Below are 25,209 nucleotides of genomic sequence, written 5' to 3'. Positions count from 1 at the left end.
TACCCTGTGGAAAGTAGCGAAGAAAGCGCTGCTTCGTTCTTTATGTCGGAACAAAATCGATCGCTATCACTTGATTTTCCGCGCGAATCAGCGAAGTAGAGTCTGAAGCGTTCAATGTTTACCAATTAGCCCATTATATCAATTTAAACTATTCGAAACTAAAACTCCGAGAGGCTCTTATCGTTTTTCTATTTAAATTATAAAAATACTTTTCTTGTGCCATGAAACAAAAAAAAATATATATAAGAAGTATAATATCTTTTGATCATTATTTGAATTTCTTATTTTTGAGATTTTTAAAAAATTCTTTAATTAATAGACAAATTGATTTTTTGTAATAAGTTTTTACTTACATGTTTTAAATTATTATGACAATATTACGATTTAGGCATCATTGAAATTATGATGAATGCAACGATTATAATTGCTATGAAAATTTGAGCTTTATCACAGCAAATCAAAATAATAAGGCCGTAACTTATAATTCTAGCCATAAGGCAAATCACAAACAATTTAACTAAGTACTTTTGCTGTTTGTTTTCACGTTTGTGATTCACGCCCAACCTAGTTTTGCACACGGAAACTCCAAATGTCATTATGGAGCAGGCATAGCGTGTAACGGATCCAATAAAACGATAGTGGCTGACTGCGACGTGATTAATTATGACGTATGAGTCACTCGAGTAATAGTACAATTCTGTTTTGTCATAGACTTCGCGGCATCGGTTATATTTCTGAAATGCGAAAAGGAATTTAATCTGTTATAATCAACTGGGTTATTGCGAGACGTGTCAAATTTTGAAAACACTTTTGAATAACATTTTTTTGAGATTAAGTAATTTTACTTAAAAAATATAGTTAGATTTTTAATTTTATATATATATATATATATACATATATAATATTGTAGTTTATAACGAATAAATATTACATAAAATTATACATGAAATCTTTTATTTGTTATAAAAAAAATTATATATATATATATATATTTATATTTTTCAAATTTGAATTATAAATACGTGTAAATTGTGGTTTTATATATATATTTTTTACTTTTGATTCAAAATCTTTGGGGTCTGTCGAAGCCACTGATGAAACACGTCATGCAAATGCCGATGTGGTTTTCAGAACATTTCGGGACGTGGATTTAAATATTTCACGCTTCACTCGCGGTTAAGCAATCTTGGATATCGATATTCGCGGTGTTCGAACCTCCGTATATTTTTCGTGAATATTCATACTTTTATATACATATACGTGACATCTGTAACGGCGTCAATTCATATAGATCTCGTTGCACGGAATTCAATATATAGAACGTGAAATGGCTGGGTGCATCCGTCATTGCAAGTATTACAGTACAATCGAAGATGGTAACAATCCCCACAAAAAAAGACAAAATTCGAGTTACAATCGAAAATTATTATTTGAATGAATTTTAAAAATTTGAAAATATTAAAAAATTTATTAAAATCAAAAAGATAAATACGAAAATATACTTAATATTTTGCAAGCTAAAACAAAAAAAATATATTCTCAAAATATCATCAATATTTCAGTTATTTAAAATAAAAATCGGGATTTACGAAAAAAAAGTTAGAGAAAGAATGAATTTTGAAAATTTGAAAATATTAAAAAATTTACTCTTCCTCTTTTTTTTATAAATCCCGATTTTTATTTTAAACAATTAAAATATTGAAGATATTTTGAGAATATATTTTTTCGTATTTATCTCTTCTTGATTTTATTAATAATTATTTATAATACCGTAGCAAACGTTATTAATACAGTATTAACAAATAAGTGATAGAAGTCGTTTTTTCTCATCTTCATTTTTACTGCATTTACGGGTTCATTATATTATTTATCAAAAGTAATAGTGCTATAATTATAATCCTCTCCAAGATGATGTAAATTCTGCAATTGTAGCAACACGTGCCCGGTAAAAAATTTTATATATACATGACAATATAAAATTATATAGAAATATATAAAATTATACATATAATCGTAAAATTATATATGAAATACAATGTCCATACATAATTAGATAAAAGTGCTTTTTATATATAATATTATTTTATATATATAATAAATATTTCTTCACATATATATAAATGTATATGTTTCATATATAATTTGACATGATTATACATGAACCTTTATAATTTATATACATGTAAATTTATATAATTATGTATAAAACTGGACATATTTCACATATAATTTCACAATTATATGTATAATTATACAATTATTTATATATAATTATATATAAAAAATTGTTTACTGGGTGTACTGATTTTTTTTCAAAATATCAGAATTCTAATTCCGAGAAACTCCCTCGCGTATACCGGGTGACTCGTAATTTCGACGTTTTCTTTTCTTTTCGTTCGCTAACGTATGCCGACACCATTTCCGCGCCATTATCGCAACCGTTTTCACTGCGGCTCTCTTCTCTCGCTTTTTTCCAGTATCCCTAGATGCTTCCTTCTTTTCCCTCTTTTCTATTCGGTTCCCTAGCCCCGCGGGTTGGCACGGTTTTTCCGCGCTTATCTACGCGGCACTTATTTGCCGGGGCTATCTGGAAATTTAATGCTTGCGCCCTCGCCAGAAAGATCACACTGCCATTCCGACACCTACCCACCCACATGCTCGTTCAAAACTATCTCTTACGTTTTCCGACTTCTGCACACGCAGACACACATTTAGTACATTCATTCACTCGTCTGACAACAGAAAACTCTGTATGATCAGATATATTATTTTTATTTTTATCCGATCTTGCGTTACTTCTTATATAGATACATTTATTTATACGTGTATTAGTTATGTCACGATTAAATTTTATTTTAAGAGAATTACCGCAAAATAGTTGTTTATATTAAAATACAGAATTTTTTTATTTTTATTTTTCCATTGTAAGAGCGAAGGGTTAGGTAAACTACTAATTATATTTTTCACAAGAGGTCTTTAAAGAAATATATGATCTTTTCTCTTGTTATATCAAATTTAAGATAAATGATGGCTCTATAATTATAAATAAAATATCATTAACAACTAATATAAAATATAAAACTGATTCTGTTATATGTATATTATTTAATTATATTCTAGTTGGAAAAAAATTAAATATATTAACTTTTATACAAAAGTAAAAATTTAATTTTTGCTACACAGATTATTTAATATTTTATAATTCCCGGGCAAAAATTTTGTATATATAATTATATATAAATAATTGTATAATATTATACATATAATCGTAAAATTATATGTGAAATATGTCTATTTTTATACATAATTATATAAATTTATATATAAATTATAAAGGTTCATATATAATCATGTCAAATTATATATGAAATATATATTTATATATATGAAGAAATACTTATTTATTATACATATATATATATATATATAAATTTATATAATTATATATAAAAAAGTACTTTTATCTAATTATGTATGCATATATTTGATATATAAATTCGCGATTATATGTATAATTTGATATTGTTATATATATAAAAAATTGTTTCGCGGGTTGCTTTGCGTAAATACGATTTATAGCGATGAAAATGAAGTTGTGAGCAACGTTATCGAGCCGGATCCATTTCCTCGCGAAAGTGACGCAAAGAGAAGAGTCTCAAGAGGGATCGTTTCGTTTTACGCGAACTCTCGCGAAGGTCGCGTTTTGCACTGACAATCACTCGTCTCCGCGATACTTGCACAAATTCTGTTGTCGTCGTGCCGTAACATTATCCGCGCGAAACAGAGAACGATGTCTTAAAATCTATATAAAGTAGAGACACTGTGTCACGAAACGCGCGTCTTAAAGCTTACAGATTAGCTCGACAAAAATTATTTGGAGCATTAGATCGCTTCTCCTTTCGCCTGTCTCTCCTCTTTTTCCCTTTCGCTGACGTACTGGATTAAAGAAGGGCTGACACATGGTAGAGCGCACTACTAGCAGTCGTCCTGGGTCGAGGATGATTGTAGAAGCGCCGCTACTCGTTCCGAAAAATCGCCCGAAGCTGTACCGGAACACTGAAAATATAAAGAGATCGATACCTTGAGATAAATTTAGATATTTTTAGACGCGAAAGGGATTTTAGAAAGAAAATATAAGAAAGAGAAATGTTGTACTAAAATGATTTTAGAATTATATTGCATGATTTTAAAAGAGCATTTCTTAAAAATGCGCAAATATTTAAAGAAATCTTTCATTGAATTAAATTATCAAATATTTTTAGACGCAAAAGAAATTTTATAAGGAAAATATAGTAAAAAAGAAATGTTGTACTAAATTAAAGCAACCAAAATGATTTTAGAATTATATTGTATGACTGATTTTAAAAGAGCATTTCTTAAAAATGCGTAAATATTTAAAGAAATCTTTTATTGAATTAATTTATCATTCTATTTCTCAATTTGAAATTTATTATGTATAATAATGTTTGTGTTGGACATTTTTTAACGTAAATAATAGAATTGTGTTTAATATATTTTTAATTTTCTTGAGAATATAATTCTCGAATATGTTATTATTTTTATATGAAAAATTATTTTTTAATTACACTAGAACGGAAATTTTTTTATCTGAGGTTATTTTTAGTACAACTTTTCTTTTTTTTCAGAAAGAGTAAAAATAAACGATCGTGTTTACGGGAATGATATTAGACAATTGGCAAGTGTTTCTCGCACTTGTCTCATTCTCCCCTTTTCTCATCTTTTCATTTTGCACTGTAATATTTGTTGTGATGTTCATTTGTGGGCGAAATTAAGGAACGCACGTGCAAACAAGTGTCATGATTTCACCATTACGATAACTATTATCATGATTCTTCTCTCTCTATCTTTCACGTGGCCGCATACGGCGAAAAACAGTTTACAATAATTATTTTTGATATTAAAGACGGAATTAGCAATATTATATTTTTTCTATTTTCAATTATAATTTTTTTTCACACTCACAATGTTATTTTATTATACATTTTTAATTACAATATCTTTTGATGAAATTTGTTATTTTCGATCTTTCGTCAGAACGATGATTACAACTTTTGATAATTTTTTATTTTAATTAATTAAAGTGTGCAAATATATGTGAAACATTATTTATATAAAAATAAATCCAACATTCAAATTTTTTTCGGAACAATAGAATATATTTCTAATGAGAGTTTTCATATGAATGACATCAAAATACTTTATAATTATTAATATACTTGTAATTCTGCGTAGCGGAGAAATACAAAAATGGGACAATTATGCGAGATAAAAAATCGCAAAATTTTTGTTGCATGGGGTTGATTTTATGTTTACATATAAATAACAGATGCAGCGATAAAATAAAAAGTTACAAAACATCCGGTACTTTAGCAAGGTTGAAATTCGAGGAGTTACGCGTTAAATTGCAGCTAGCGCGCATTCGCGGCATTTTATCCCCCAAGGGATGCGATGGCAGTTTGAAACTTTAATGCTGGTCGGCCAAAGGTAGTGATGAGATACCTCAAGTCGATTCAACATCCTACTCTTTGCTGTGTTAATTTCGACAACGTGTTATCTTGTCGATTAATTATGCATGTAATTCGTAGATAAAGTCAAAATAAATATACAATTTTTTAATATATAATTACACAATAAAAATAAACATAAATAATGTTTTTCCTTTTTTATTTTTAATTATATATATAAACAGCATATAAATTATTATACATTTAGAAAAATAATGATAATATTTAGAGAAATAAATATTTTTAATTTAATTTTGTGAAATTTTTTCTCTCTTTAATTTAACATAGAATTGAGAGTAAAATTTTAGTATAACATAATATTCTTAAGGTAGATATTAGTAATATCTATTTTATTATTAGTAATAGATTAGAGATTAGATATTAGTAATATATATTTATTTTAAACAATTGAAATATTGAAGATACTTTGAGAATATATATTTTTTTTTGTTTTAACTTACAACATATTATATATAATTTTATATTTATCTTCTTGATTTTATTAATAATTATTTATAATACCGTAGCAAACGTTATTAATACACTATTAACATATTACTTGTAATATCAATGATTTATATGAATGACATCAAAACATTTTATAATTTATTTCCCTAAATATTATCAATATTTTTCTAAATGTATAATAATTTATATGCTGTTTTTTTATAATAAAAAATAAACAAAGAGGAAGATTATTTCTTAAATTTCAACTGCTTTATATTATTTACATTTGAATATAACTAAAGGGAGATTAAGTTTCTATCCATCGTTAAAGATTAAGAGTCCTCGGAACAGAATACAGCGACAGGATCCGTAATCCCTCGTCGTCTCTTTTTTCCCCTTTCTTTCTCTTTCAATGTGGCGATACTCGTCGTCAATGAAAAGTTGAAAACTCTTCGTGCTCTTTCGCTAGATCGCTGAAAGCACAGACGAGGCTGATTTCCCAACGGGTGTCGCTCGTCTATAAATCTACACCCAAGGGTTGTTTAGTCGGTGCCCGCCGTCGTGTATTTTTGATTCGGCAACTACCGGAGGGTGGAAAAGAGGGTGGAGTGACGCGAGAGGATAACTCGTCGAGCCGGAAGTTCCGCGTCGCTGAACTTTAAACGCGGACTACGTTCGCGATCAAGAAATGAGAAACAACGGCGCGGCTCGTTTATTCTCGGTGCAGGAGTGATTTCTCGCGACTCGCGACTGCCAGTTTTATGGCGCGAAAACAACTCGGCAATTACGCGCCGCACTAACGGCGTTTAATATATGTATGTATACACACATACAGGGTGTCCCAGAGAACATTTTAATGGCAGATTCCTGCTATCATTCGGAGACGATTTTTCCTTAGTGAAAATGTTGAGGGAAGCCATCGTTTTTATCGTTCCCAATTTTTGTTATTATGTGTCTTTATAATTAATAAGGGAAGTTAGTTGATGTACAAGTAGAATAGTTTATTCATAACACAAAACTATTTTTGTGAAAGAAGGGTGAAAGCATCCTTCATAAGTAGAATGGTTTTTTCGAAAAGAAAAAATCGAAAAAATCTAATCACGTTAATAAAATTTTGAATAAAATAATTTTTTAAAATTATGTATTTTTTAAAATATATATATGTATACACACATACAGGGTGTCCCAGAGAAAGTTTTATTGGCAGATTCCTGCTATCATTCGGAGACGATTTTTCCTTAGTGAAAATGTTGAGGGAAGCCATCGTTTTTAGCATGTTCCCAATTTTTGTTATTATGTGTCTTTATAATTAACAAGGGAAGTTAGTTGATGTACAAGTAGAATAGTTTATTCATAACACAAAACTATTTTTGTGAAAGAAGGGTGAAAGCACCCTTCATAAGTAGAATGGTTTTCTCGAAAAGAAAAAATCGAAAAAATCTAATCACGTTAATAAAATTTTGAATAAAATAATTTTTTAAAATTATGTATTTTTTAAAATATATGTATGTATACACACATACAGGGTGTCCCAGAGAAAGTTTTAATGGCAGATTCCTGCTATCATTCGGAGACGATTTTTCCTTAGTGAAAATGTTGAGGGAAGCCATCGTTTTTAGCATGTTCCCAATTTTTGTTATTATGTGTCTTTATAATTAATAAGGGAAGTTAGTTGATGTACAAGTAGAATAGTTTATTCATAACACAAAACTATTTTTGTGAAAGAAGGGTGAAAACACCCTTCATAAGTAGAATGGTTTTTAGTTTTTCTCGAAAAGAAAAAATCGAAAAAACCTTTATCTAACCACGTAATAAAATTTTGAAAAAATAATTTTTTAAAATTATTAATCCTCAAAAATGATTTTTTATATATCTTGAATAATTGTCGAGATAAAACGAGAGAAGCTAAAAATCATTCTACTTGTACACCAAGTTTCAGAATTTGTTGAATTTCCGGGTTGCCTAACTTCCCTTGTAAGCCTTATATTAAAATTATTCTGTTAAAGCAAACTCTACCTAAAATTAACTGAATAATGTAGTTCTGATAATATTTTATTTCCACAAGGCTTAAGTTTCCTAAAAAGTTTTTATTTTCAACTGCTTATAATTTGAAAATTATTGATGTCTCGACATTTTTGCTGAGGAAAAATCGTCTCCGAATACCAGGATTCTGCCATTAAAAACTTTTTTGCCAGTTGTGGGACACCCTGTATATCTATATATATATTTCAGGATTTTATCGCGGACCTCAAAATTACGTCGGCGGGTTTTTCATCCGGGTATTGTTCATTTTTTTCCTACACGGATAATAAACTGCATGAAATATATGCGGAGGAGATAGAGAGAGAAAGATATATCTTATTTAGAATTTTAATTATCTCCATTTACTACAGTACAAAAAAGGTATTAATAAGCTTTTTCTTCCTTGTGTATACGTTATTTACATAAACGCGAGTGGAAAAAAGAAACGTGTAAAATATTACAATTTATATTATATCCCGCAGATGATTTTCCATAAAATTAGTAGCTAGTTCTCCATTTTTCTTATTTGAGAAGAAACGTTAGAAATATATATATAACTTAATATAAAACATAATATAAATTTCAAAACGTTTCGAAATTATTCAAAATTTCAGATAATTATTTATTGATATCTTATATGATAAAAAATGATTCATAAATTTATATTTTGGGTTTATATAATAAGAATGCAGAGATTTATGTGTCACACATCTGGTGTGGAAATTTTCGGAAATTTCAATCGCAAGCTTGAAGCGCGGAAGATGACGTGTTGTGAAAATATACGAGAGCTCTCGAAAGCGTAAATTCCACGGGAAATTGTGGGAAACTCTGCGGTCTCAGTGCTTAAACAAATATCCTTAGGGATCCTTTCGGCTAACCGACCTTTCAGTTTCTTCGGAGTAAGGCGTAAAGGTGACAATTCGAACGACTTATGTAAAGATTAAGTAAATCCGTCATTTGTAGTCTGCTTTAACTATGAAAATTATGTAAAAGAATTAGACTTTGTGCGAATTATAAATTATTTATTCCATAATTCGTTCAGTGAACCTGGGAAAAAAATTTGTATATGTAACAATACTTATAAAATTATATAGAAATATATAAAATTATACATATAATCGCAAAATTATATGTGAAATATTTTTTATATATAATTATATATAAAAATGGACATATTTCACATATAATTTTACAATTATATGTATAATTATACAATTATTTCTATATAATTATATATAAAAAATTTTTCCTGGGAAGAAAAAACTGATTTGTCACCTTATTTATTCCAGTTTTTTTATGTCGCTCTGCTGCAATTTCTTGGTGTATATTCTTTCTTTTTCCGTTGATAGGCTCACTTCGTGCTTCTCGATTTCTCGTTTTGCTTTTCTCTAAGTTCTTGCTCTCATCTTCCTTTTTTCTATTTAACCTCAATAAGATAAACCGAAGCTCCGCAAGGTAGCTGCCAGTGAAATATCATCGGTCCCGCGTAAATACGATATTATGAAGGCGATAAAAAGTAAAATAAAGATGGTCAGAAAATTTTCTACGCTCATGACGAGCCTTTTTTCATCCAGCTTATGGTGCGATAAATATAATACTCAAATTGAATACTTAAAACGTCGCTAGTGGTATTTAAAATAGGAACGATATATTTAATTCGACCCAAACTAGCCAAGAATTTTTATTTTATTTCCACAACGTTTCGACCATCTGTTTTTGGTCCTTCCAAAGTTATTTCAAATGTTTTTAAAAATTCCGATGATCATATTATTTAATAATCATGACAGAGTGTCAACTAACTGCGCTTTTATCAAGGAATTTTTCACTTGAAAAGGACCAAAAACAGATGGTCGAAACGTTGTGGAAATAAAATAAAAATTCTTGGCTAGTTTGGGTCGAATTAAATATATCGTTCCTATTTTAAATATAATACTGTTGAATGCGCTACACAAAAATAAAATATTTTTTTGATATTATTAGGAGCAACAATCAAATGGGAAATAGCCAAACAAAGTGGCGGGATAAGTTAAACACTTTTGCATAGACTATAGATAGACATATACGTGCGGCTGTGGGCAAAAGATAAAATTGACACGATCAAACGTCGAAAGCCACGAGGGAGACGAGTTAGAAGCGCGCAACTGCAAATATTCCGGGTTTGAAATGTCAGCATGAACTGTAAAGTAACGTTAAATAGACTCTATTGATTTTAGGCGTCCATCGGTAAATTCCGGCCACGTGTAGCGGTAACAGTAAATTCAATCCAACTCTATTTGCCGGCCGACTGTTTCATTAGATAACGATTACCGTCGGCAAACGCGCGTTTGTAGGTAAAGCAAACGATACTCGAGCGTTATATCCGGGTTTCATCTCCTCCTCCTATCCCGTTTATGTACGTGCAATTATTATGCAGGCCGTGCGTGCGGTGTGCGTGGCCCATTACGCATCACATGTGCGTATCTCACACAATTAATTTATGTAGATACTCGCGCGTCGTACTGTTGCATCAACGTTGCCGCGAAATATCGCGTTGCCACGAATCCCTCTTTCCAACCCTCTGTTTCCCTTTCTCATGTATGAATGAGCTCGTTTATAATTTAATTAATTAATGTATGCCCTTGTGCATTTGCGAGTGCAGCTGCCAAACGCAGCTTTGCAAACTTTGCAGCGTCCTCGAATTATTTTTCTTTCAACACACATGGTACCTCGGACAACAATTTTTTATATATAATTGTATAGAAATAATTGTACAATTATATATACATATCATCGTAAAATTATACGTGAAATGTGTCCATTTTTATATACATAATTATATAAATTTATATTTAAATTATAAGGGTTCATATATAATTATGTCAAATTATATATGAAACTATAAAATAATTTTATATATTTCTATATAATTTTATATTGTTATATATAAAACATTTTTCCCCGGAACTAAAAAAAAATTATAAATGAGACTAAAGACGTTCGTAAAGACAAAAGACTGAAAGCGCAAATAAAGAGAAATTAGTGAACAATAAAAAGGAGAAAAGAATGCAATGTCCTCGAATTATTTTTGTTTCAACACATGGTACTGTAAAAAAGAAAATTATAAATATACAAAGACTAAAGACGTAAAATAACTAACAGCACAAATAAAGAGACGGATTAGTGAACAATAAAAAGGAGAAAGAGAGAGAGAGAGAAAGAAAGAAAGAAAGAATTATATTAAATGCATATATTAAACAATATACACTTTTGAGAAATGCATGCTACTAATCTTAATATACGTGAAGAGTTGGGAAAATTTTTAAATGAAGATTTTCAAGAGTTGCCCATATTAAAATGCTTTTTTCTAGAAAGTTTTTGTTCGTAAAGATAAAGTTCTCTTTCAACTGTATATTTTTTATCTTAATTATGATTGTATTTAGAATAGTGCCGTAATTTTAACAAAATGCATTGGCGAATCCTGACATTAATCACATCACGATTAATTGCAAATTTGAGGAATGATAAACGCACATATATCTACGCGCATTGTCGATACCACAAAGGATAATTGATATGAGTATCTCGTATTACGTAACAGCACGTATGTAATTGCGCCACGTCGGCACTGCGAAAAGTGTAATTTGATGACAATGAAATGCTAATTATACCGGTAAACCAGTTTAACGTTATGTCCACGTAATAAGTGTATGTATTACACTTGAATTACCGTCATATCTGTTGATGAGCAATGAAATGATACGGAAGAGAGGAAAATATGAAAATTGGAGTTTGCATAATGCACATTGTACTCGTATAACGTTTTAAATATGAATGATATAGAAGGAAACGAAAAATAAAACCGCGCATGTGATTCTCACATTACTTTTTTGAATATAGATCTGCAACTATTATTTTCGTAATGTTAATTTTGCAATATATGTGTATGCATAAAATTTGTTTATTCCTATAAAATGTAGTTTATATAGAATTATTTTTTAAATTGAATATTTTTATAAGATATTTTAGAAACAATAGCTTTTTTCAATTAAAAAATTGGAGTAATGGAAGTGATAAAATAAAAATACAGATGAATGTATATATTTTTCTAAAGTATTGTACATGTTTTGAAAAATTCTTTGAGTAAATAATAATTTTAATAAAAATAATTCTTAATATATTTTTTAAGTATTAATATTTATATTATTTTATTCGATAATAATTGAATCTAGACATGTGACATTTTCTACATTTTTTGTTTTTGTTAAAAATGATGGAAAAAATAAGCTTGGTTAAATCAAATAAAGAAAGTCAAATGTTTCGGGGATGGAAAGATAAAAATGGTCCATCGTGGTCGATCGGTCGGTCTCTACAGCAGCGAATTCCTTCCATTCCCTTCCGGCGATTCTTCTCTTTGAATCTCCCTATTCCTCGCGATTGTACCGTACATTCGAGTATGCTTTTACCGCGCTATCCATTATGCTGATTCCCTTATGGCGGATATCTCGATATTATCTGTCTTTCTCTCTCTTTGAGTTGCTTTGCCAACGACAAAATACAAGATCTAAAATATTTATGCAAATAAGATAAAATTAGATGGAATGTATATTTTATTTCTTTTTTTATTTAAAGAGCTATATAATCTATTTTATAGTTTATAATAAATTGCAATTACGTTTTTATCTTATATAATTAGATTTTTAGTTAAGTGGATTTTGCGTACTCTAAAGATTACTATCAATTCTGATATTAATTCGTCTCCTTTTTTATGAATTCGATTTTCTCTTTTACCTTGAATACGAACTGAATTAAGATGGCATTACATGAGATGAGAAAACAAACGTGAGAAAGAATCGAGAAAAACTGTTCGTGACGGAGATTTATACGCGAATGCCGAAAAGCCGACGCAATTATAAGGAGAAATTAATCGGTTGGGAAAAAGGAAAGTCCGCGAACAAAAGTTTTTTTTCGTTCTAGGGGTAAATATTTTCTCGATATAATTAAAGTTATATTTGTCGGAAAAATAATATTCTGTTTTTTTAAGGGAAATAATTATTCTATTATATTCCATAACGTAGTTAAGAAAACAACCGATTATATCTCTTGAAAGAATTTCGCTTATTTTTCCATCATTCACGGAAGTGAACAAGTAGATGTGATATACTTTTTGTCGATAATACACGTTTCAATTAACTTTATTATAAAGAAACCAATGACAACTTCTTGAGTGTTATTTTTTCTCTTATCAATTTTTTAATTTTCTTTTAATTTTAAATTAAAAGTTTTAAGAAATTGTATATGTATATACTGCATGTAAAAAATAGTAAAACTTATAAATAATTAAGAAATAATCTTTAAAAAAAATAATTATTAAATTTATAGTTTTATATGAATTTTAAAAAGAGAGTTCTGCCTTATAAAAGCAAAAAAATATTAACTATACCTACAACTACGGATATTGAAATAAGATTGTTTTAATATATGTATGTATTTTATTTGTTCACAGGTACAATGTACACGAAATACGCGTGCGATACGCGTCGGGAGTGCCGTGTAAAGTTTCGCGCGTCGGGAGTGCCGCGTAAAGTTTCACGGATCGGGAGTGCCGTGTAAAGTGTCGGGCGATCGTAATTATTCGTGTTTTCGCGAGTGCTACGAAGGATCAAGAGAGGAGGAGGAGGCCCAGGGAGGCATCAGGCGACAGCAGGACAATTGTGAGGTATGCAAAATATATATCTATATAGGGAAATACCTACTAATGTACAATAAATTATTTCAAAGTAATTAATATGGACACATTTTTTAAAAAATAATGTACAAATTTTTTCTCGACCTTTAAAGAGATATTTAAACAAAAATCATGTTTTTCGAAAGAAATGTTATTGAGAAGATGTGTAAATTTTTAGAAAATAGAATAACTATAGAAAAGTCTCTTATGTAATTCAACTCGTGGATATATCCATTGCATTAATTCTAACTTACATATTTATATCGTGTATGTTATAATGCGAAATAATAAGATCATTCTAATATTTATGTAATTTATTTGTTCACAGACATTGTACAATTTACGCGAAATACGCGCATCGGGAGTGCCGTGCAAAATTTCGCACGTCGGGAGTGCCGTGTAAAGTTTCACGGATCGGGAGTGCCGTGTAAAGTGTTGGGCGATCGTAATTATTCGTGTTTTCGCGAATGTCGTGAGTGCTACCAAGAGAGGAGGAGGAGGTCCGAGGAGGCATCGGGCGACAGCGAGACAACTATAAGGTATGCAAAATAAAAATATTTTTTTTCAACTGCATCGTTTTCAGACTTTTAAAACACCTCGTACATATACACATGTATATAAATAATTTGAATGTTTTGTTTTCAGATCAATCAACGTGCTGTGTTTTCTGCTCTCGCACGTATTGGTGAGTGAGAAATTGTTTTATAACATATTTCTATTGTGGTAAAGGGGAGTGCATGAAGCGTCTCATTTCGTGAAAATAAATAATTAAGATAATTATTATAATGAATTATTGTAGCTTTATTTTTAATAATTCTAAAGTTCTTGTAATTTAAACAAATAGTCCTGATCATTAAAGCAACGAAAATGTTTGGCCACCTTCACGTTGTCTTATGGCATTTTCCTTATTAGTAATTATCAAGATTAAAAAATTTATCAGTTTTATGAAGAATTCTGTCTTTTAAAAATAAAAAATATTAAGTAAATTAAATTAAAGAAAATCGGACACCTATATCTATAGATATCGAAATGAGACGCCAGCTTCATATACCCTTTTCTTAGCTCGATAAATACATGCTTCTTTAAAGCATAAACCGTTCGGAATGTAAAGCTTGCAGGTAATTAATCAAGATGCTAAATGAATCGAGCTAAAATACGTAGCACATTGCCTATATCCTTAACATGGTTAAGGCGTAACTGATACCAATTAAATCGTGAATAGATGTGACGGTTACCGGTACCGTATGTATATCTTACATGCTCGGTAGGATCGGTTACGTTGTATTTCGTGCTTGTAACGTGAGAATATACGGTGACTCTCTAAGCATCTCCACACAAGTGCGATAACATTAAGCTTGTATAGATATCTTGAAGTATTACGTCTCACGATCAGTATTTTACCATAAAGATATTATTACGAAGTATCGGATATACGATACTCAATAATATTAAATTTATTAACGTAAAAAAAAAAAAAATTAAATATTATCTATTATTAAGGTCGACAAAACGTGGCTTGTTAACTTTGCGATTTTGTATATTATATTATTTTAAGTGTGAATTCTTGTATATATGTATCTAGTTTTGTTGAATTATATTTTCTGAGGAAGAAGCTTTGATCAAAAAGTAAGTAAACATTTATATTTTTAATTATTCGTGAATTATGACGAAACATATGTTTTTATCACGAGATATTATTCTCGTCTCTATCCAGCATCTTTGCAACGCAAGTTGTAAATGCATGCACACAAGCGACTTTGCAGACGTCTCGTGACAGTTTTTGCCGTCAGCAAAGTGACGCTCTCGTGTCCGTTGTTTTGTCCGGATAACTTTAGCTTCCGTTTCTTATCGACCAGATGTTTGCCCGTGCAAGGAACATCTTTATCGAGATAATTGTTTCGGGAAATCGCTCCGTGTGCCAAGCCTGCTATGTGTTATTATTAATTTCTTAATATAAAAAATAATAAAGACAAATATATCATAGAAATATTCTAGCAGTGGATTCATGCTAGAAAATAAAAAATCTTGCGCTGCTTTAAACACTGAAATAGGTTTTTTAAATTCAGTGATATAAAAGTGATTTTTAGTTAATTGATAATATTAATAATTCTGAATTATCAGCAATTAAAATTATAAGGTTTTTGAAATAGCTAGAGCTATTTTTATTTTTTTTTTTAATTTAAGGGGATTTAGTTAGCAAGTATTTAACGTTGACGATTAAAAAATCACGAAAAAGACGGTTTTCTGAACCGAACTCTGCTAAGAAATTTACTTTAGATAAGTAAGAGGGTTCTCAAGTTGAAAGAGATAGCTACAGAACATGCAACCCGCATATATATTAATCACAAACATCTATTCTACGTTTCTAGAAACTTGGCGCCATCCTTGTTTCTAGATACGATGTTGTATGCGCAAATGCATAGTCATTTCTACGTGCACTCGGAGTCTACAACTCACTGCGATCCGTATTTACGCGAACGGGAAATGAAGGATTTGATGAAAAGAAAAAGCAAATAACGCGTGCAAAATTTTCTCTTTGATAATACTGTTCTTTCATACACACATGTTTTGCAAGGAAACATTGAAACATATCGTCACTTCCGTATTGCAACTAGGTAGCTTACATTTTTAAAACTTGAAGTTATATTTACCAAACTAACTATGAAAAATATTTTAATGCTATGAATAGATAACTCAAATTCCAAACCATTCTATATTATAATATGAATGAATTAGAGCTTTAAATAATTATTTAGTTTATTATATATATATTATCTTTAAATTAGCTATATATACGCATACACATACATTTTTAATGAATGGAATCAATATATTTTTATCATGAGAGAGAGAGAGAGAATATTTTTATATTATTTTTATAAATTATTAATTAGATAATATTGATAATAAAAATTATATATCTATAAATAACTTCTATAAAAACATTTCTTAGTAGGACAGATATTTCTCTCGAGAGAAATTTTCATAAATAACATATAATATCTAGTTACTATAATTAAGGGACAATCAACTCAAATCGTTCTCCTTAAAATAAATTGATTTTCCTCTCTTCGAGCGCGCGTATCTCGTCTTCAACCTTTTGACATTTTCTTTCACATAATGTTCTTATTGATTTTTACGATAATATTAAGATTCTTAGTTTGCATATTGATTCTTTTTGGTCTTTTGAACGTCACGTTTTATTGTTAGTTAAATGCCAAATGCCTTATTTTCCGAATGTTCTATCCCCTGTCATGTTCTATTCTTATCTTAAAAATTTCTTGTCACGCAATTTCTTATTCTGTCCTTATTTGATTATGTTGATGTGGTTTATTTCGAAGTTTCTTTTTCTATTTATCCGTGAAATATTTCAATTTCCTCTTTCTTTCATCTTTTTTCTTTTTTAGAACTGCAACGGCTTTTTACATTACTCATAATTTTATGTTATTCTATGATCTTCTTTATGATGTAAATGACTTCTCACTCTTATCTGTCATTTCTACTTATCTATTATTTCCACCTTTTTGTGTTATTTCGATCTTAATATTATCTTATTTTTTTTTAATTAGTTTGTATTAATTAATATCTCATATATAATTTATGTTTTCTTTTAATTTACTAATTTAATTTTTTTAAATACGGATGGATACGCGCGCACACACATACATACACATCATATCAGCTGATAGCTGTCACTTTGTTGCGACCAGTGTTTTACGTCGCGTTTATTATTGCTTACAATTTAATATATCAAATTGCACAATAAGACTTATTATTAATATCTCATATAATTTATGTTTTCTTTTTGTTTACTAATTTAATTTTTTTTAATACGGATGGATACGCGCGCACACACATACACACACATCATATCAGCTGATAGCTGTCACTTTGTTGCGACCAGTGTTTTACGTCGCGTTTATTATTGCTTACAATTTAATATATCAAATTGCACAATAAGAATTATCATTAATATCTCATATAATTTATGTTTTCTTTTAGTTTACTAATTTAATTTTTTTAAATACGAATGGATACGCGCGCACACACATCATATCAGCTGATAGCTGTCACTTTGTTGCGACCAGTGTTTTACGTCGCGTTTATTATTGCTTACAATTTAATATATCAAATTGCACAATAAGAATTATTATTAATATCTTATATAATTTATGTTTTCTTTTAGTTTACTAATTTAATTTTTTTAAATACGGATGGATACGCGCGCACACACATCATATCAGCTGATAGCTGTCACTTTGTTGCGACCAGCATTTTACGTCGCGTTTATTATTGCTTACAATTTAATATATCAAACACAATAAGAATTATTATTATGTATAATAATAAGGATATATTATTATCTTATACTCGAGGCGATGTCTTTTTGAATTCAATTCATAACGTTCGGACATTATGCAATGCGTGGATCCAAAGAACCCCATTAAGCTTGATTAAAACGCAATGTGGATGCGAACTACGAGGAATAAATTACGGGTCCGTCGTTAATCAGCATTAGCAAGCACCTCGGGGTGCTACTCTTCTTTGAACTTTCCTGGATGGAAGGAGGGGACGGTCGCTCAATTATTCGTGAGGAGACGTGCATAGAAAATATGCAAGAACCCTCCGTCGATCCGGATAATCGAGAAATGAAACTTGTTCTGGTCTGAGCCACTGGGGAATCTACTCCATTTTCACCGGCAATTATTTATGGAAAGCAGAGGGGCAGGATTTAAACATCCCTGGTGTGTACCTCGACCATTATCATTTCAACTGGAATCTGAGGAGGTCGGTCCAGGTCAAATAGTCTCCATCTTCGATAGGTAATTTATAAAGGGAAAACAAACACAGAAAGAGGGAATAAGAGATAGTAGAGAGAGTTGAGAAATCTGGAGATATCTTGGTCTTCTTCGAAGGAAGAGGAGATTGAAAAAGTCGAACGATGTAACTACGCAAAAGAATTCACTGCACGAAATTGCCATTATATCACGAAATTATCTTTGTCTAATTATCCCTTTTCTACTTAAAATGTAAAAATTATGTGGTTATAGATCGAATTTCGATGTCTGGTGCATTAAAAAAAAAAGATTATTATCGGTATCCATAAAGAGATTTAAGAATCGAAAAATATATATATATAAGTGGAAGATGATAAAATTGTAAATACTTTATTAATCTTAATTTTTAAATTTACGCATTTTGAAGAACGATGGATAATTCTATATAAGAGATTATCTAAAAAATCTTTAATTTATTGGTAACGCGATTAGCATTATATGTACATTACTTTGGAACAATTGTTCTTTACAAAAATTAAATTCTTGAAATAAAAAATTATTATTTTTGAAAAATGACTAATAAAAGAAAATAGAAAATATATTCATGGAAACCAGTCTGCATCATATGCATAAACATTTTTTTGAAAAAGCATTTTTTAATGCTTACTTATAAGTATGCGTACTAATTTCTGATTTTTCTTTTAGTAGTAATAAAATAAATTAATTAATAATAAACAAATTTATATTATTTTTTTATTATTTCCCCTATTTTTTGAATTCTAAATCTATATATGTCGATAGATAATAATTTTTCTACAAGACATCGAATTTAATTCATCATTTATAATAGCGAATCGGTGCTTCTCTTCGCTTTTTTCGTTAAACTAGTAGGACTTGGAACAGGAGGAAGTGTAGAATAAAAATAGATGTGGCGATGATTTTTCAAGAGAATTGCGTCGACAACAAGAAAGGCGGAGGACAAAGGAGGGTAGAGTGTACTCAACTGGGGATTCGATTTCTCGGTTTAAAGGTAAAGGGAAAGGAAGAGACGCGGACACAGAAACTTACACAAACCGAAATGCACAAGCGTCTCAAAATCTTCCATTGCCGATGGCGTAGAGTTAAACTTGATATTCGACGTATGTATCCCATCGCATAATTGTATAATTGTAGATAGAATGCATCTCGCCAAAAAAATACCACTTCAAACCATCGCTTCTAAAACAGTTCCGGCAGAATACTGTGGTAGAAGCATTTTAAAAGAAATCAAACTCCTTAATAGTTTCGATATATTTAGGGTGGGAATTTTATGTAATTTTGTGAATATATGTAAACTTTCTCTCTATAATAATATTTTATTTCTATGTTATTTTTAATATCTATTCAAATATAGGGTATTATATAAAGAACGGCTCCATAAAAAAACGTACTTAGATTTCTGATTCTAGATCGCAGTTAATAAATTTATTTTTTATTTGTATCACGCAGAAATAAGTAATAGAAAAAATTCCCTCTGTTTTGTTATTAAATGCGATCGATATTTCAAAAGCGATGCCATGAAGTTGAAGTCGAAGCGAGGTTAGAGGAGGGAAAAGGTATGGACTTTTCAAAAGCGCGCAGGACGATTTTAATTGACGCGAGGAAAAAAAGGATTTATCCGAACGCATCGGTTTCCGCAGACAAGCACCGGCCGCGAAATTTAATTGGAATCCAAAGAAGAGAAGTCGATCCGAAAATTCGTCAGTTCCGAATTCACGGATAGAGAGTCAGTAATTTAATATTTTTTTTTTTCGGACGGAAAAGAAAAATTAAATAAAGCCAACTAAGCTTGTCGTTTCCTGGGCTAATTCATGATTATTTAAAAAACAGTTCTATTGAAAAATAACTTAGATTTAAACAGGGTGTCTAGCGGTCAAGGAAATCTGGAAAACTGGGGATTGGGAATTTTATAAATCTGGAATTGTCAGAGAAAGGTCAGGAAATTTTATTATTTATCTGGATTTTTTCACGTTATTCTACATTTGTCTCAATAATTTGAAATTTTTTATTAAATAAATATGAACTTTTCTTTTGACTCCCAGCACGCTAATTTTCTGTGTTGTTAAAAATCGATTCATCTACAACGTGTTCGTTAATTTATATTTTCATCGTCGTGTTATTTTATTTCAATGTATTATATATTTCAAAATATATTATAACATTGCTCAAGAATTATAATATTGTTCAAGAACTTCATTTTAATTCATTTTTTTATTAAAATTTAATACATTAATTTGATTAAAAATGTTTTATTTAATAGTTTTGTTGTGATATTAGATACCATTAAATATATTAAATTATATGTATTATAATTTGTTAAAACATATTAAAAATAAAATTTGAATTAATATAAATAAAAATATCTCAGGATTTCATGATTTAACATTGAATTGATTTATCATATAGATATATGCAAATTATATATATTTGGGAAAAATAATACTAAAAAGCCTAAGTAAGTCTAAATAATATTAAAAAATAATACCATAAATAATACTAATAAAAGGGAAAAAATAAATTGTTGGTTTTGGAAAATCTGAAAAAGGAAAATTCATCGAGTCTGCTGGACACCCTGTTAAATTAAATCTAAAATCATCACTTTTAAAGGTCCTATACTCTTCTTCTTCAAAATTATTTCGACGCAATAATTTAGCAGCATTTTGTCCGCGTCGTAATATTTGATAAGATACGAACGGGTCGATACATCGTTCTCCCATGTAGCCCATCGATCAATCCGATATGGAGATAAGCCCTGTTGTTCTAATCGCCGAAAACCCTCGTCGCTACAACGCGTCCGAGGGCCATCGGAGCAATTGAATTAATTTTGGTAACAAGAAGCCGCCGAGAGAGCTGCTAATGATAATTGCTCTGCCTCTCACTTCCATCTCCGCCGCGTTGCGACGACGAGCGAACATTCAAATTAAATTCAACGTTTGCGTCGTGATCCATAGAATAAAGCCAGCCACGGTCAGTTCGAATGTAGACTTCACTTCTTTGAGCCTTGAACAGATCTTGCCGGAATTACTTTTATTGTTGGGCTTCTTTGATCTACGCTGACTTTTTTTTAATGAAAATGTCACACAGTGACGTATCTCTCTCTTTACATCTCTTAAATTAAATATCTTAATAACCAAGAGATTTAAAATGAGGAAGACAGATTTTGTGCAAGTACGAGTACAAGTGCGTAATAGAAAATTCGATATCAAGCGTAAAAAAGATTCAAACAAAATAAAATTCTATTAGAATAAAATTTCATAAGTCATTAGAATTATATATTATTAAATATTTAATAATTAATAAAATTTATATATATTTTTTATATATATATATATAGATATATTATTAATTATAATATATTTAATAATTATATTAAATTTATTATAAATCATTTATTTAATTGATTATTTTTTAAAATAATAAAATATTTATATATAGACTTGAATGAAGAAATAAATAATGCTGTAGTAGTATTATAATAAGAATTTCATCAAACGTGTCAGAATTTTATTAAACGATTCATATATAGGTAAAATGGAATTAATTTAAATCGTGACAAAATCTTCGAACAATAAATCGTGCCTTGGCTTCTCTTTTCCTGCGCAATCTCTTTTCAACGGCGAGTAGAATGTTCGATCCGAGAATTCCAATTAAAATAATGAACTTCGAACGAAGTTGAAGATTAGCTGTACCATTGTCAAAGATTCCGAGAACAGTTCTCATTCTCGTTTTAGAGGCGATTAGCGAGTCGAGGAGATTTTTCAAAGGGCTATTGTAATAAAAGTGGCATTTATAATTGAAGAATGATTAACATCTTTATATTTAGCTAGTTCTTTCCTCAAATTTTGCTGATTACATTTCAATCGTACAATTATTAAACGTGAGAAAGGAGATGAAATATTCGCAATTAAAATCAGTAAAAATCTTGATAAACATCTCATTATGATAAATAATTACGTTCGAAGATTTAAACAATTATTCTCGTTTGTATTGAATTCTTAACATTATAATTGTAGTCACTGTGATACGACTATAATTAGATCGGACTATTACTTTTTAAAATAACTGATTACGACAATAATTAATTCTCGTATTTTTTTCAACAATATATATATGTGCTTTCTTATCTATTGACCGATGTTTAAAATGAGAAAATGGGTTTAGCGCAATCATCCTCGACGTTAATCCCTAAGATTGCAATCTTAATCCTTAGCACATGCTTATGATATCGCTGAATATTGCCGGATTATTCGATTTCTCGAAGTGCACGGCGATTATCACGATATTCGTTTAAATGAGAAGCAAGTTTCGAAAGTGCCGACGATTTTCGCGAGTTTGGGTTCTTAAACGTGCAAGCTGACTATAGCGATATTTCGTCGCACTTTAAGTTGCGTTTCTACCGCTTTGTACCGCATAATTACAATTAAGTAATTACATTTTACTCTCTACGGAATGCACTGACCACTTCTGGAAGTTAAGGAAATTACGAGTATCCTCTTCGCAGAATTATCGCGTTGTATATATCGCAATCTCATCGGAAACGGATGTTCCTGTGAGAATTATTTCTCCGATGATGACGGGCGGAGAAAGAGATAAAACGACTTGGAGTGTCCCCGGCAAAATTCCAACGCGAAAATTACGAGGTCAACTTCATTCCCTTGATTATACCGTCTTGCTTACTTCCGTCTTGCGACGTATAAAAATTAAGGACGCCTCAAGGACAACCGCGAAACGTTCCCTGTGGGATACTTTGAGAGAGACTTGAGACGAGGGTGGTTCGAGACATGAAAGGCTAAAGGAAAGGAAGAAGCATAACAATAAAACGCCACTGGAATATCTTGCCGATACATATTGCATGGAGCAATCCCTTTTTGCCTTTGACCTCTTCAAATTCTTACTCAATGATAAAGCTGGTCTTTTATATCGCGCAGCAACTTCCTTCTTCAGCCATTTCGTCAATTCTTATAGCCGTTCGCTAAACGTGCTCCCGGAAGAGAATTCGTATAAAATGAAACATTCATGCAACTTGGATTTGTTTAGCCGTGGAAAAATTTATATTGCGAGATAAAGTTAAATTTATCTGGATTTTTTCTTAAATTTTTTGCAAAATATTTTTAACAATGAATTCGTGTAAATTTAACACTTGAAATATTATTTAAATCGATATTTTTTAAAGTTTGCGTTAATTTTTAATAAAATATTTTGGAGAAAAATTTTCTTCGGAATCGAATGTTTATAAAGTTTTATTTCGTGCAAATTATCTTTATGTAGTGTGTAGATTCTGAGAGAACTTTTGAGGACGAAATATATATATGATATCGCATCAGGAAGGCTTATGATGATCAGACGACGTGTCCAATTTTCATGTAAATTTATATATGCATAGTGTTTTGCATATGATGGAAGATTGCAAAGTTTACTTTTTTCGGAAGTTTACATTCTTCAACCCTGTACAGCATTTTATCTACACGCAAATTTTCATGAAAATTCAACGCCTCGCAATAAGACTTTTCTTTCTTTCGGGGATCATTTTGTATATAAACTGCAAGCAGAATCATACAAAATTTGAACCACCATTTTTCTCGCGCGATATCTCATAATATCATATTTTTCGATTCTCTCGATATAGATCGAGCTTCTTAGATAATAGCAAACACTGATTATATCGAATTATTTTAATCATATGTATAATAATTAAATGAAATATTTCTTCATCTCATTACATATTTGACTATTATTTTTACAAAGTACGCAATATTTTTTAGGAAAAAAGAATTGCAATTATTTTTTAAATACGTGCATAAAGTGTTTTTTATAATTATTTTTCATATTACATAACATTTGAAATATTATCTAAACTAATGCAATATTACATTTAAAGTACAAGGTTAAAATTTTTGATATAATACATATTTTTATTATCTACATAAAGGTAAGATGCCGCCAAAATTTCATCTATATGATCATCTATATAATTTGATTTAGATAACAGCGAACATCGATCTTAAAGCGATGTAGGAGCGAGATGGTTTCGTTGTTCTTCGAGTGCTTTTCTTTCGTCGAAAATTCAGCGACGGTCGGAGAGAAAAAAATGAATAGGACGGTACGATGAGATATTTGCGATATATACAACAGATATTTCTGTCGCGCTAGAGTGAATTGCTTCTGCACACCCAACCCCCAGGTTTCCGGCGTCTTTACCCGCTGTGCGACTCCAGAGGTCCGCGTTACAGCCCGCTCTCAAACTACCCGCAAAGAAATACTGAGACAAACTGGCGCGACCCACGGATCTGGCGATAAATGAGACTTTCCCATTGCTTCCTGACCCGTCGCATTCTCTGAATTGAGTCTCCCGACACGGTAGAATGAACAAGACGAATCTGTCAGGAACGTATATTGTAGCCTATCCAAATATTAGGCCTAGAAAATAGAAAAATTTGGAGGGAAATTTTTTACAAGTTAAAAGTAAATGAGAGAAATAGAATTTTAAATTATCGTAAAATTTTTTATTTAATTTTGTAAATAATAACTGTATTGAAATAGAAATTATACACTGAACGAAAATTTAGTTATTTCTTGTAAGTATTTATTTCAATACTGTCAAATAAATCATTATTTGAAACTAATAATATTTATTTGATATAAGAAAATAAATATTTATTTGTTTCAAATAAATGGTTCATTTGACAGTATTGAA

General features: G+C 30.1%; 1 protein-coding gene and 1 long non-coding RNA gene across 4 annotated transcripts in view; one reads left to right on the top strand and one right to left on the bottom strand.

Annotated features, from left to right (window-relative positions):
• The window catches only part of LOC114944110 (uncharacterized), a 28,051-nt gene extending 13,961 nt beyond the window's left edge, over positions 1-14,090 (top strand). For all 3 annotated transcript variants that reach the window (XR_003822113.2, XR_003822114.2, XR_003822115.2), the window contains 2 exons: positions 13,477-13,689; positions 14,027-14,090. This is a non-coding gene — a long non-coding RNA (uncharacterized LOC114944110). The remainder of the gene's footprint in view (positions 1-13,476; positions 13,690-14,026) is intronic.
• LOC114944103 (uncharacterized) overlaps positions 3,479-25,209 on the bottom strand; it is a 126,093-nt gene continuing 104,362 nt past the window's right edge. Inside the window, exon 3 of the mRNA XM_029319858.2 lies at positions 3,479-4,056. Within this exon, the coding sequence (XP_029175691.1) occupies positions 3,976-4,056 (81 nt within the window). The 3' untranslated portion in view covers positions 3,479-3,975. The remainder of the gene's footprint in view (positions 4,057-25,209) is intronic.

Source organism: Nylanderia fulva, unplaced genomic scaffold, assembly GCF_048542155.1.
Source record: "Nylanderia fulva isolate GAGA-0341 unplaced genomic scaffold, ASM4854215v1 Scaffold20, whole genome shotgun sequence".
In the NCBI taxonomy this organism is placed as follows: Eukaryota; Metazoa; Arthropoda; class Insecta; order Hymenoptera; family Formicidae; genus Nylanderia; species Nylanderia fulva.
This window is presented reverse-complemented; position numbering and strand designations above follow the sequence as displayed.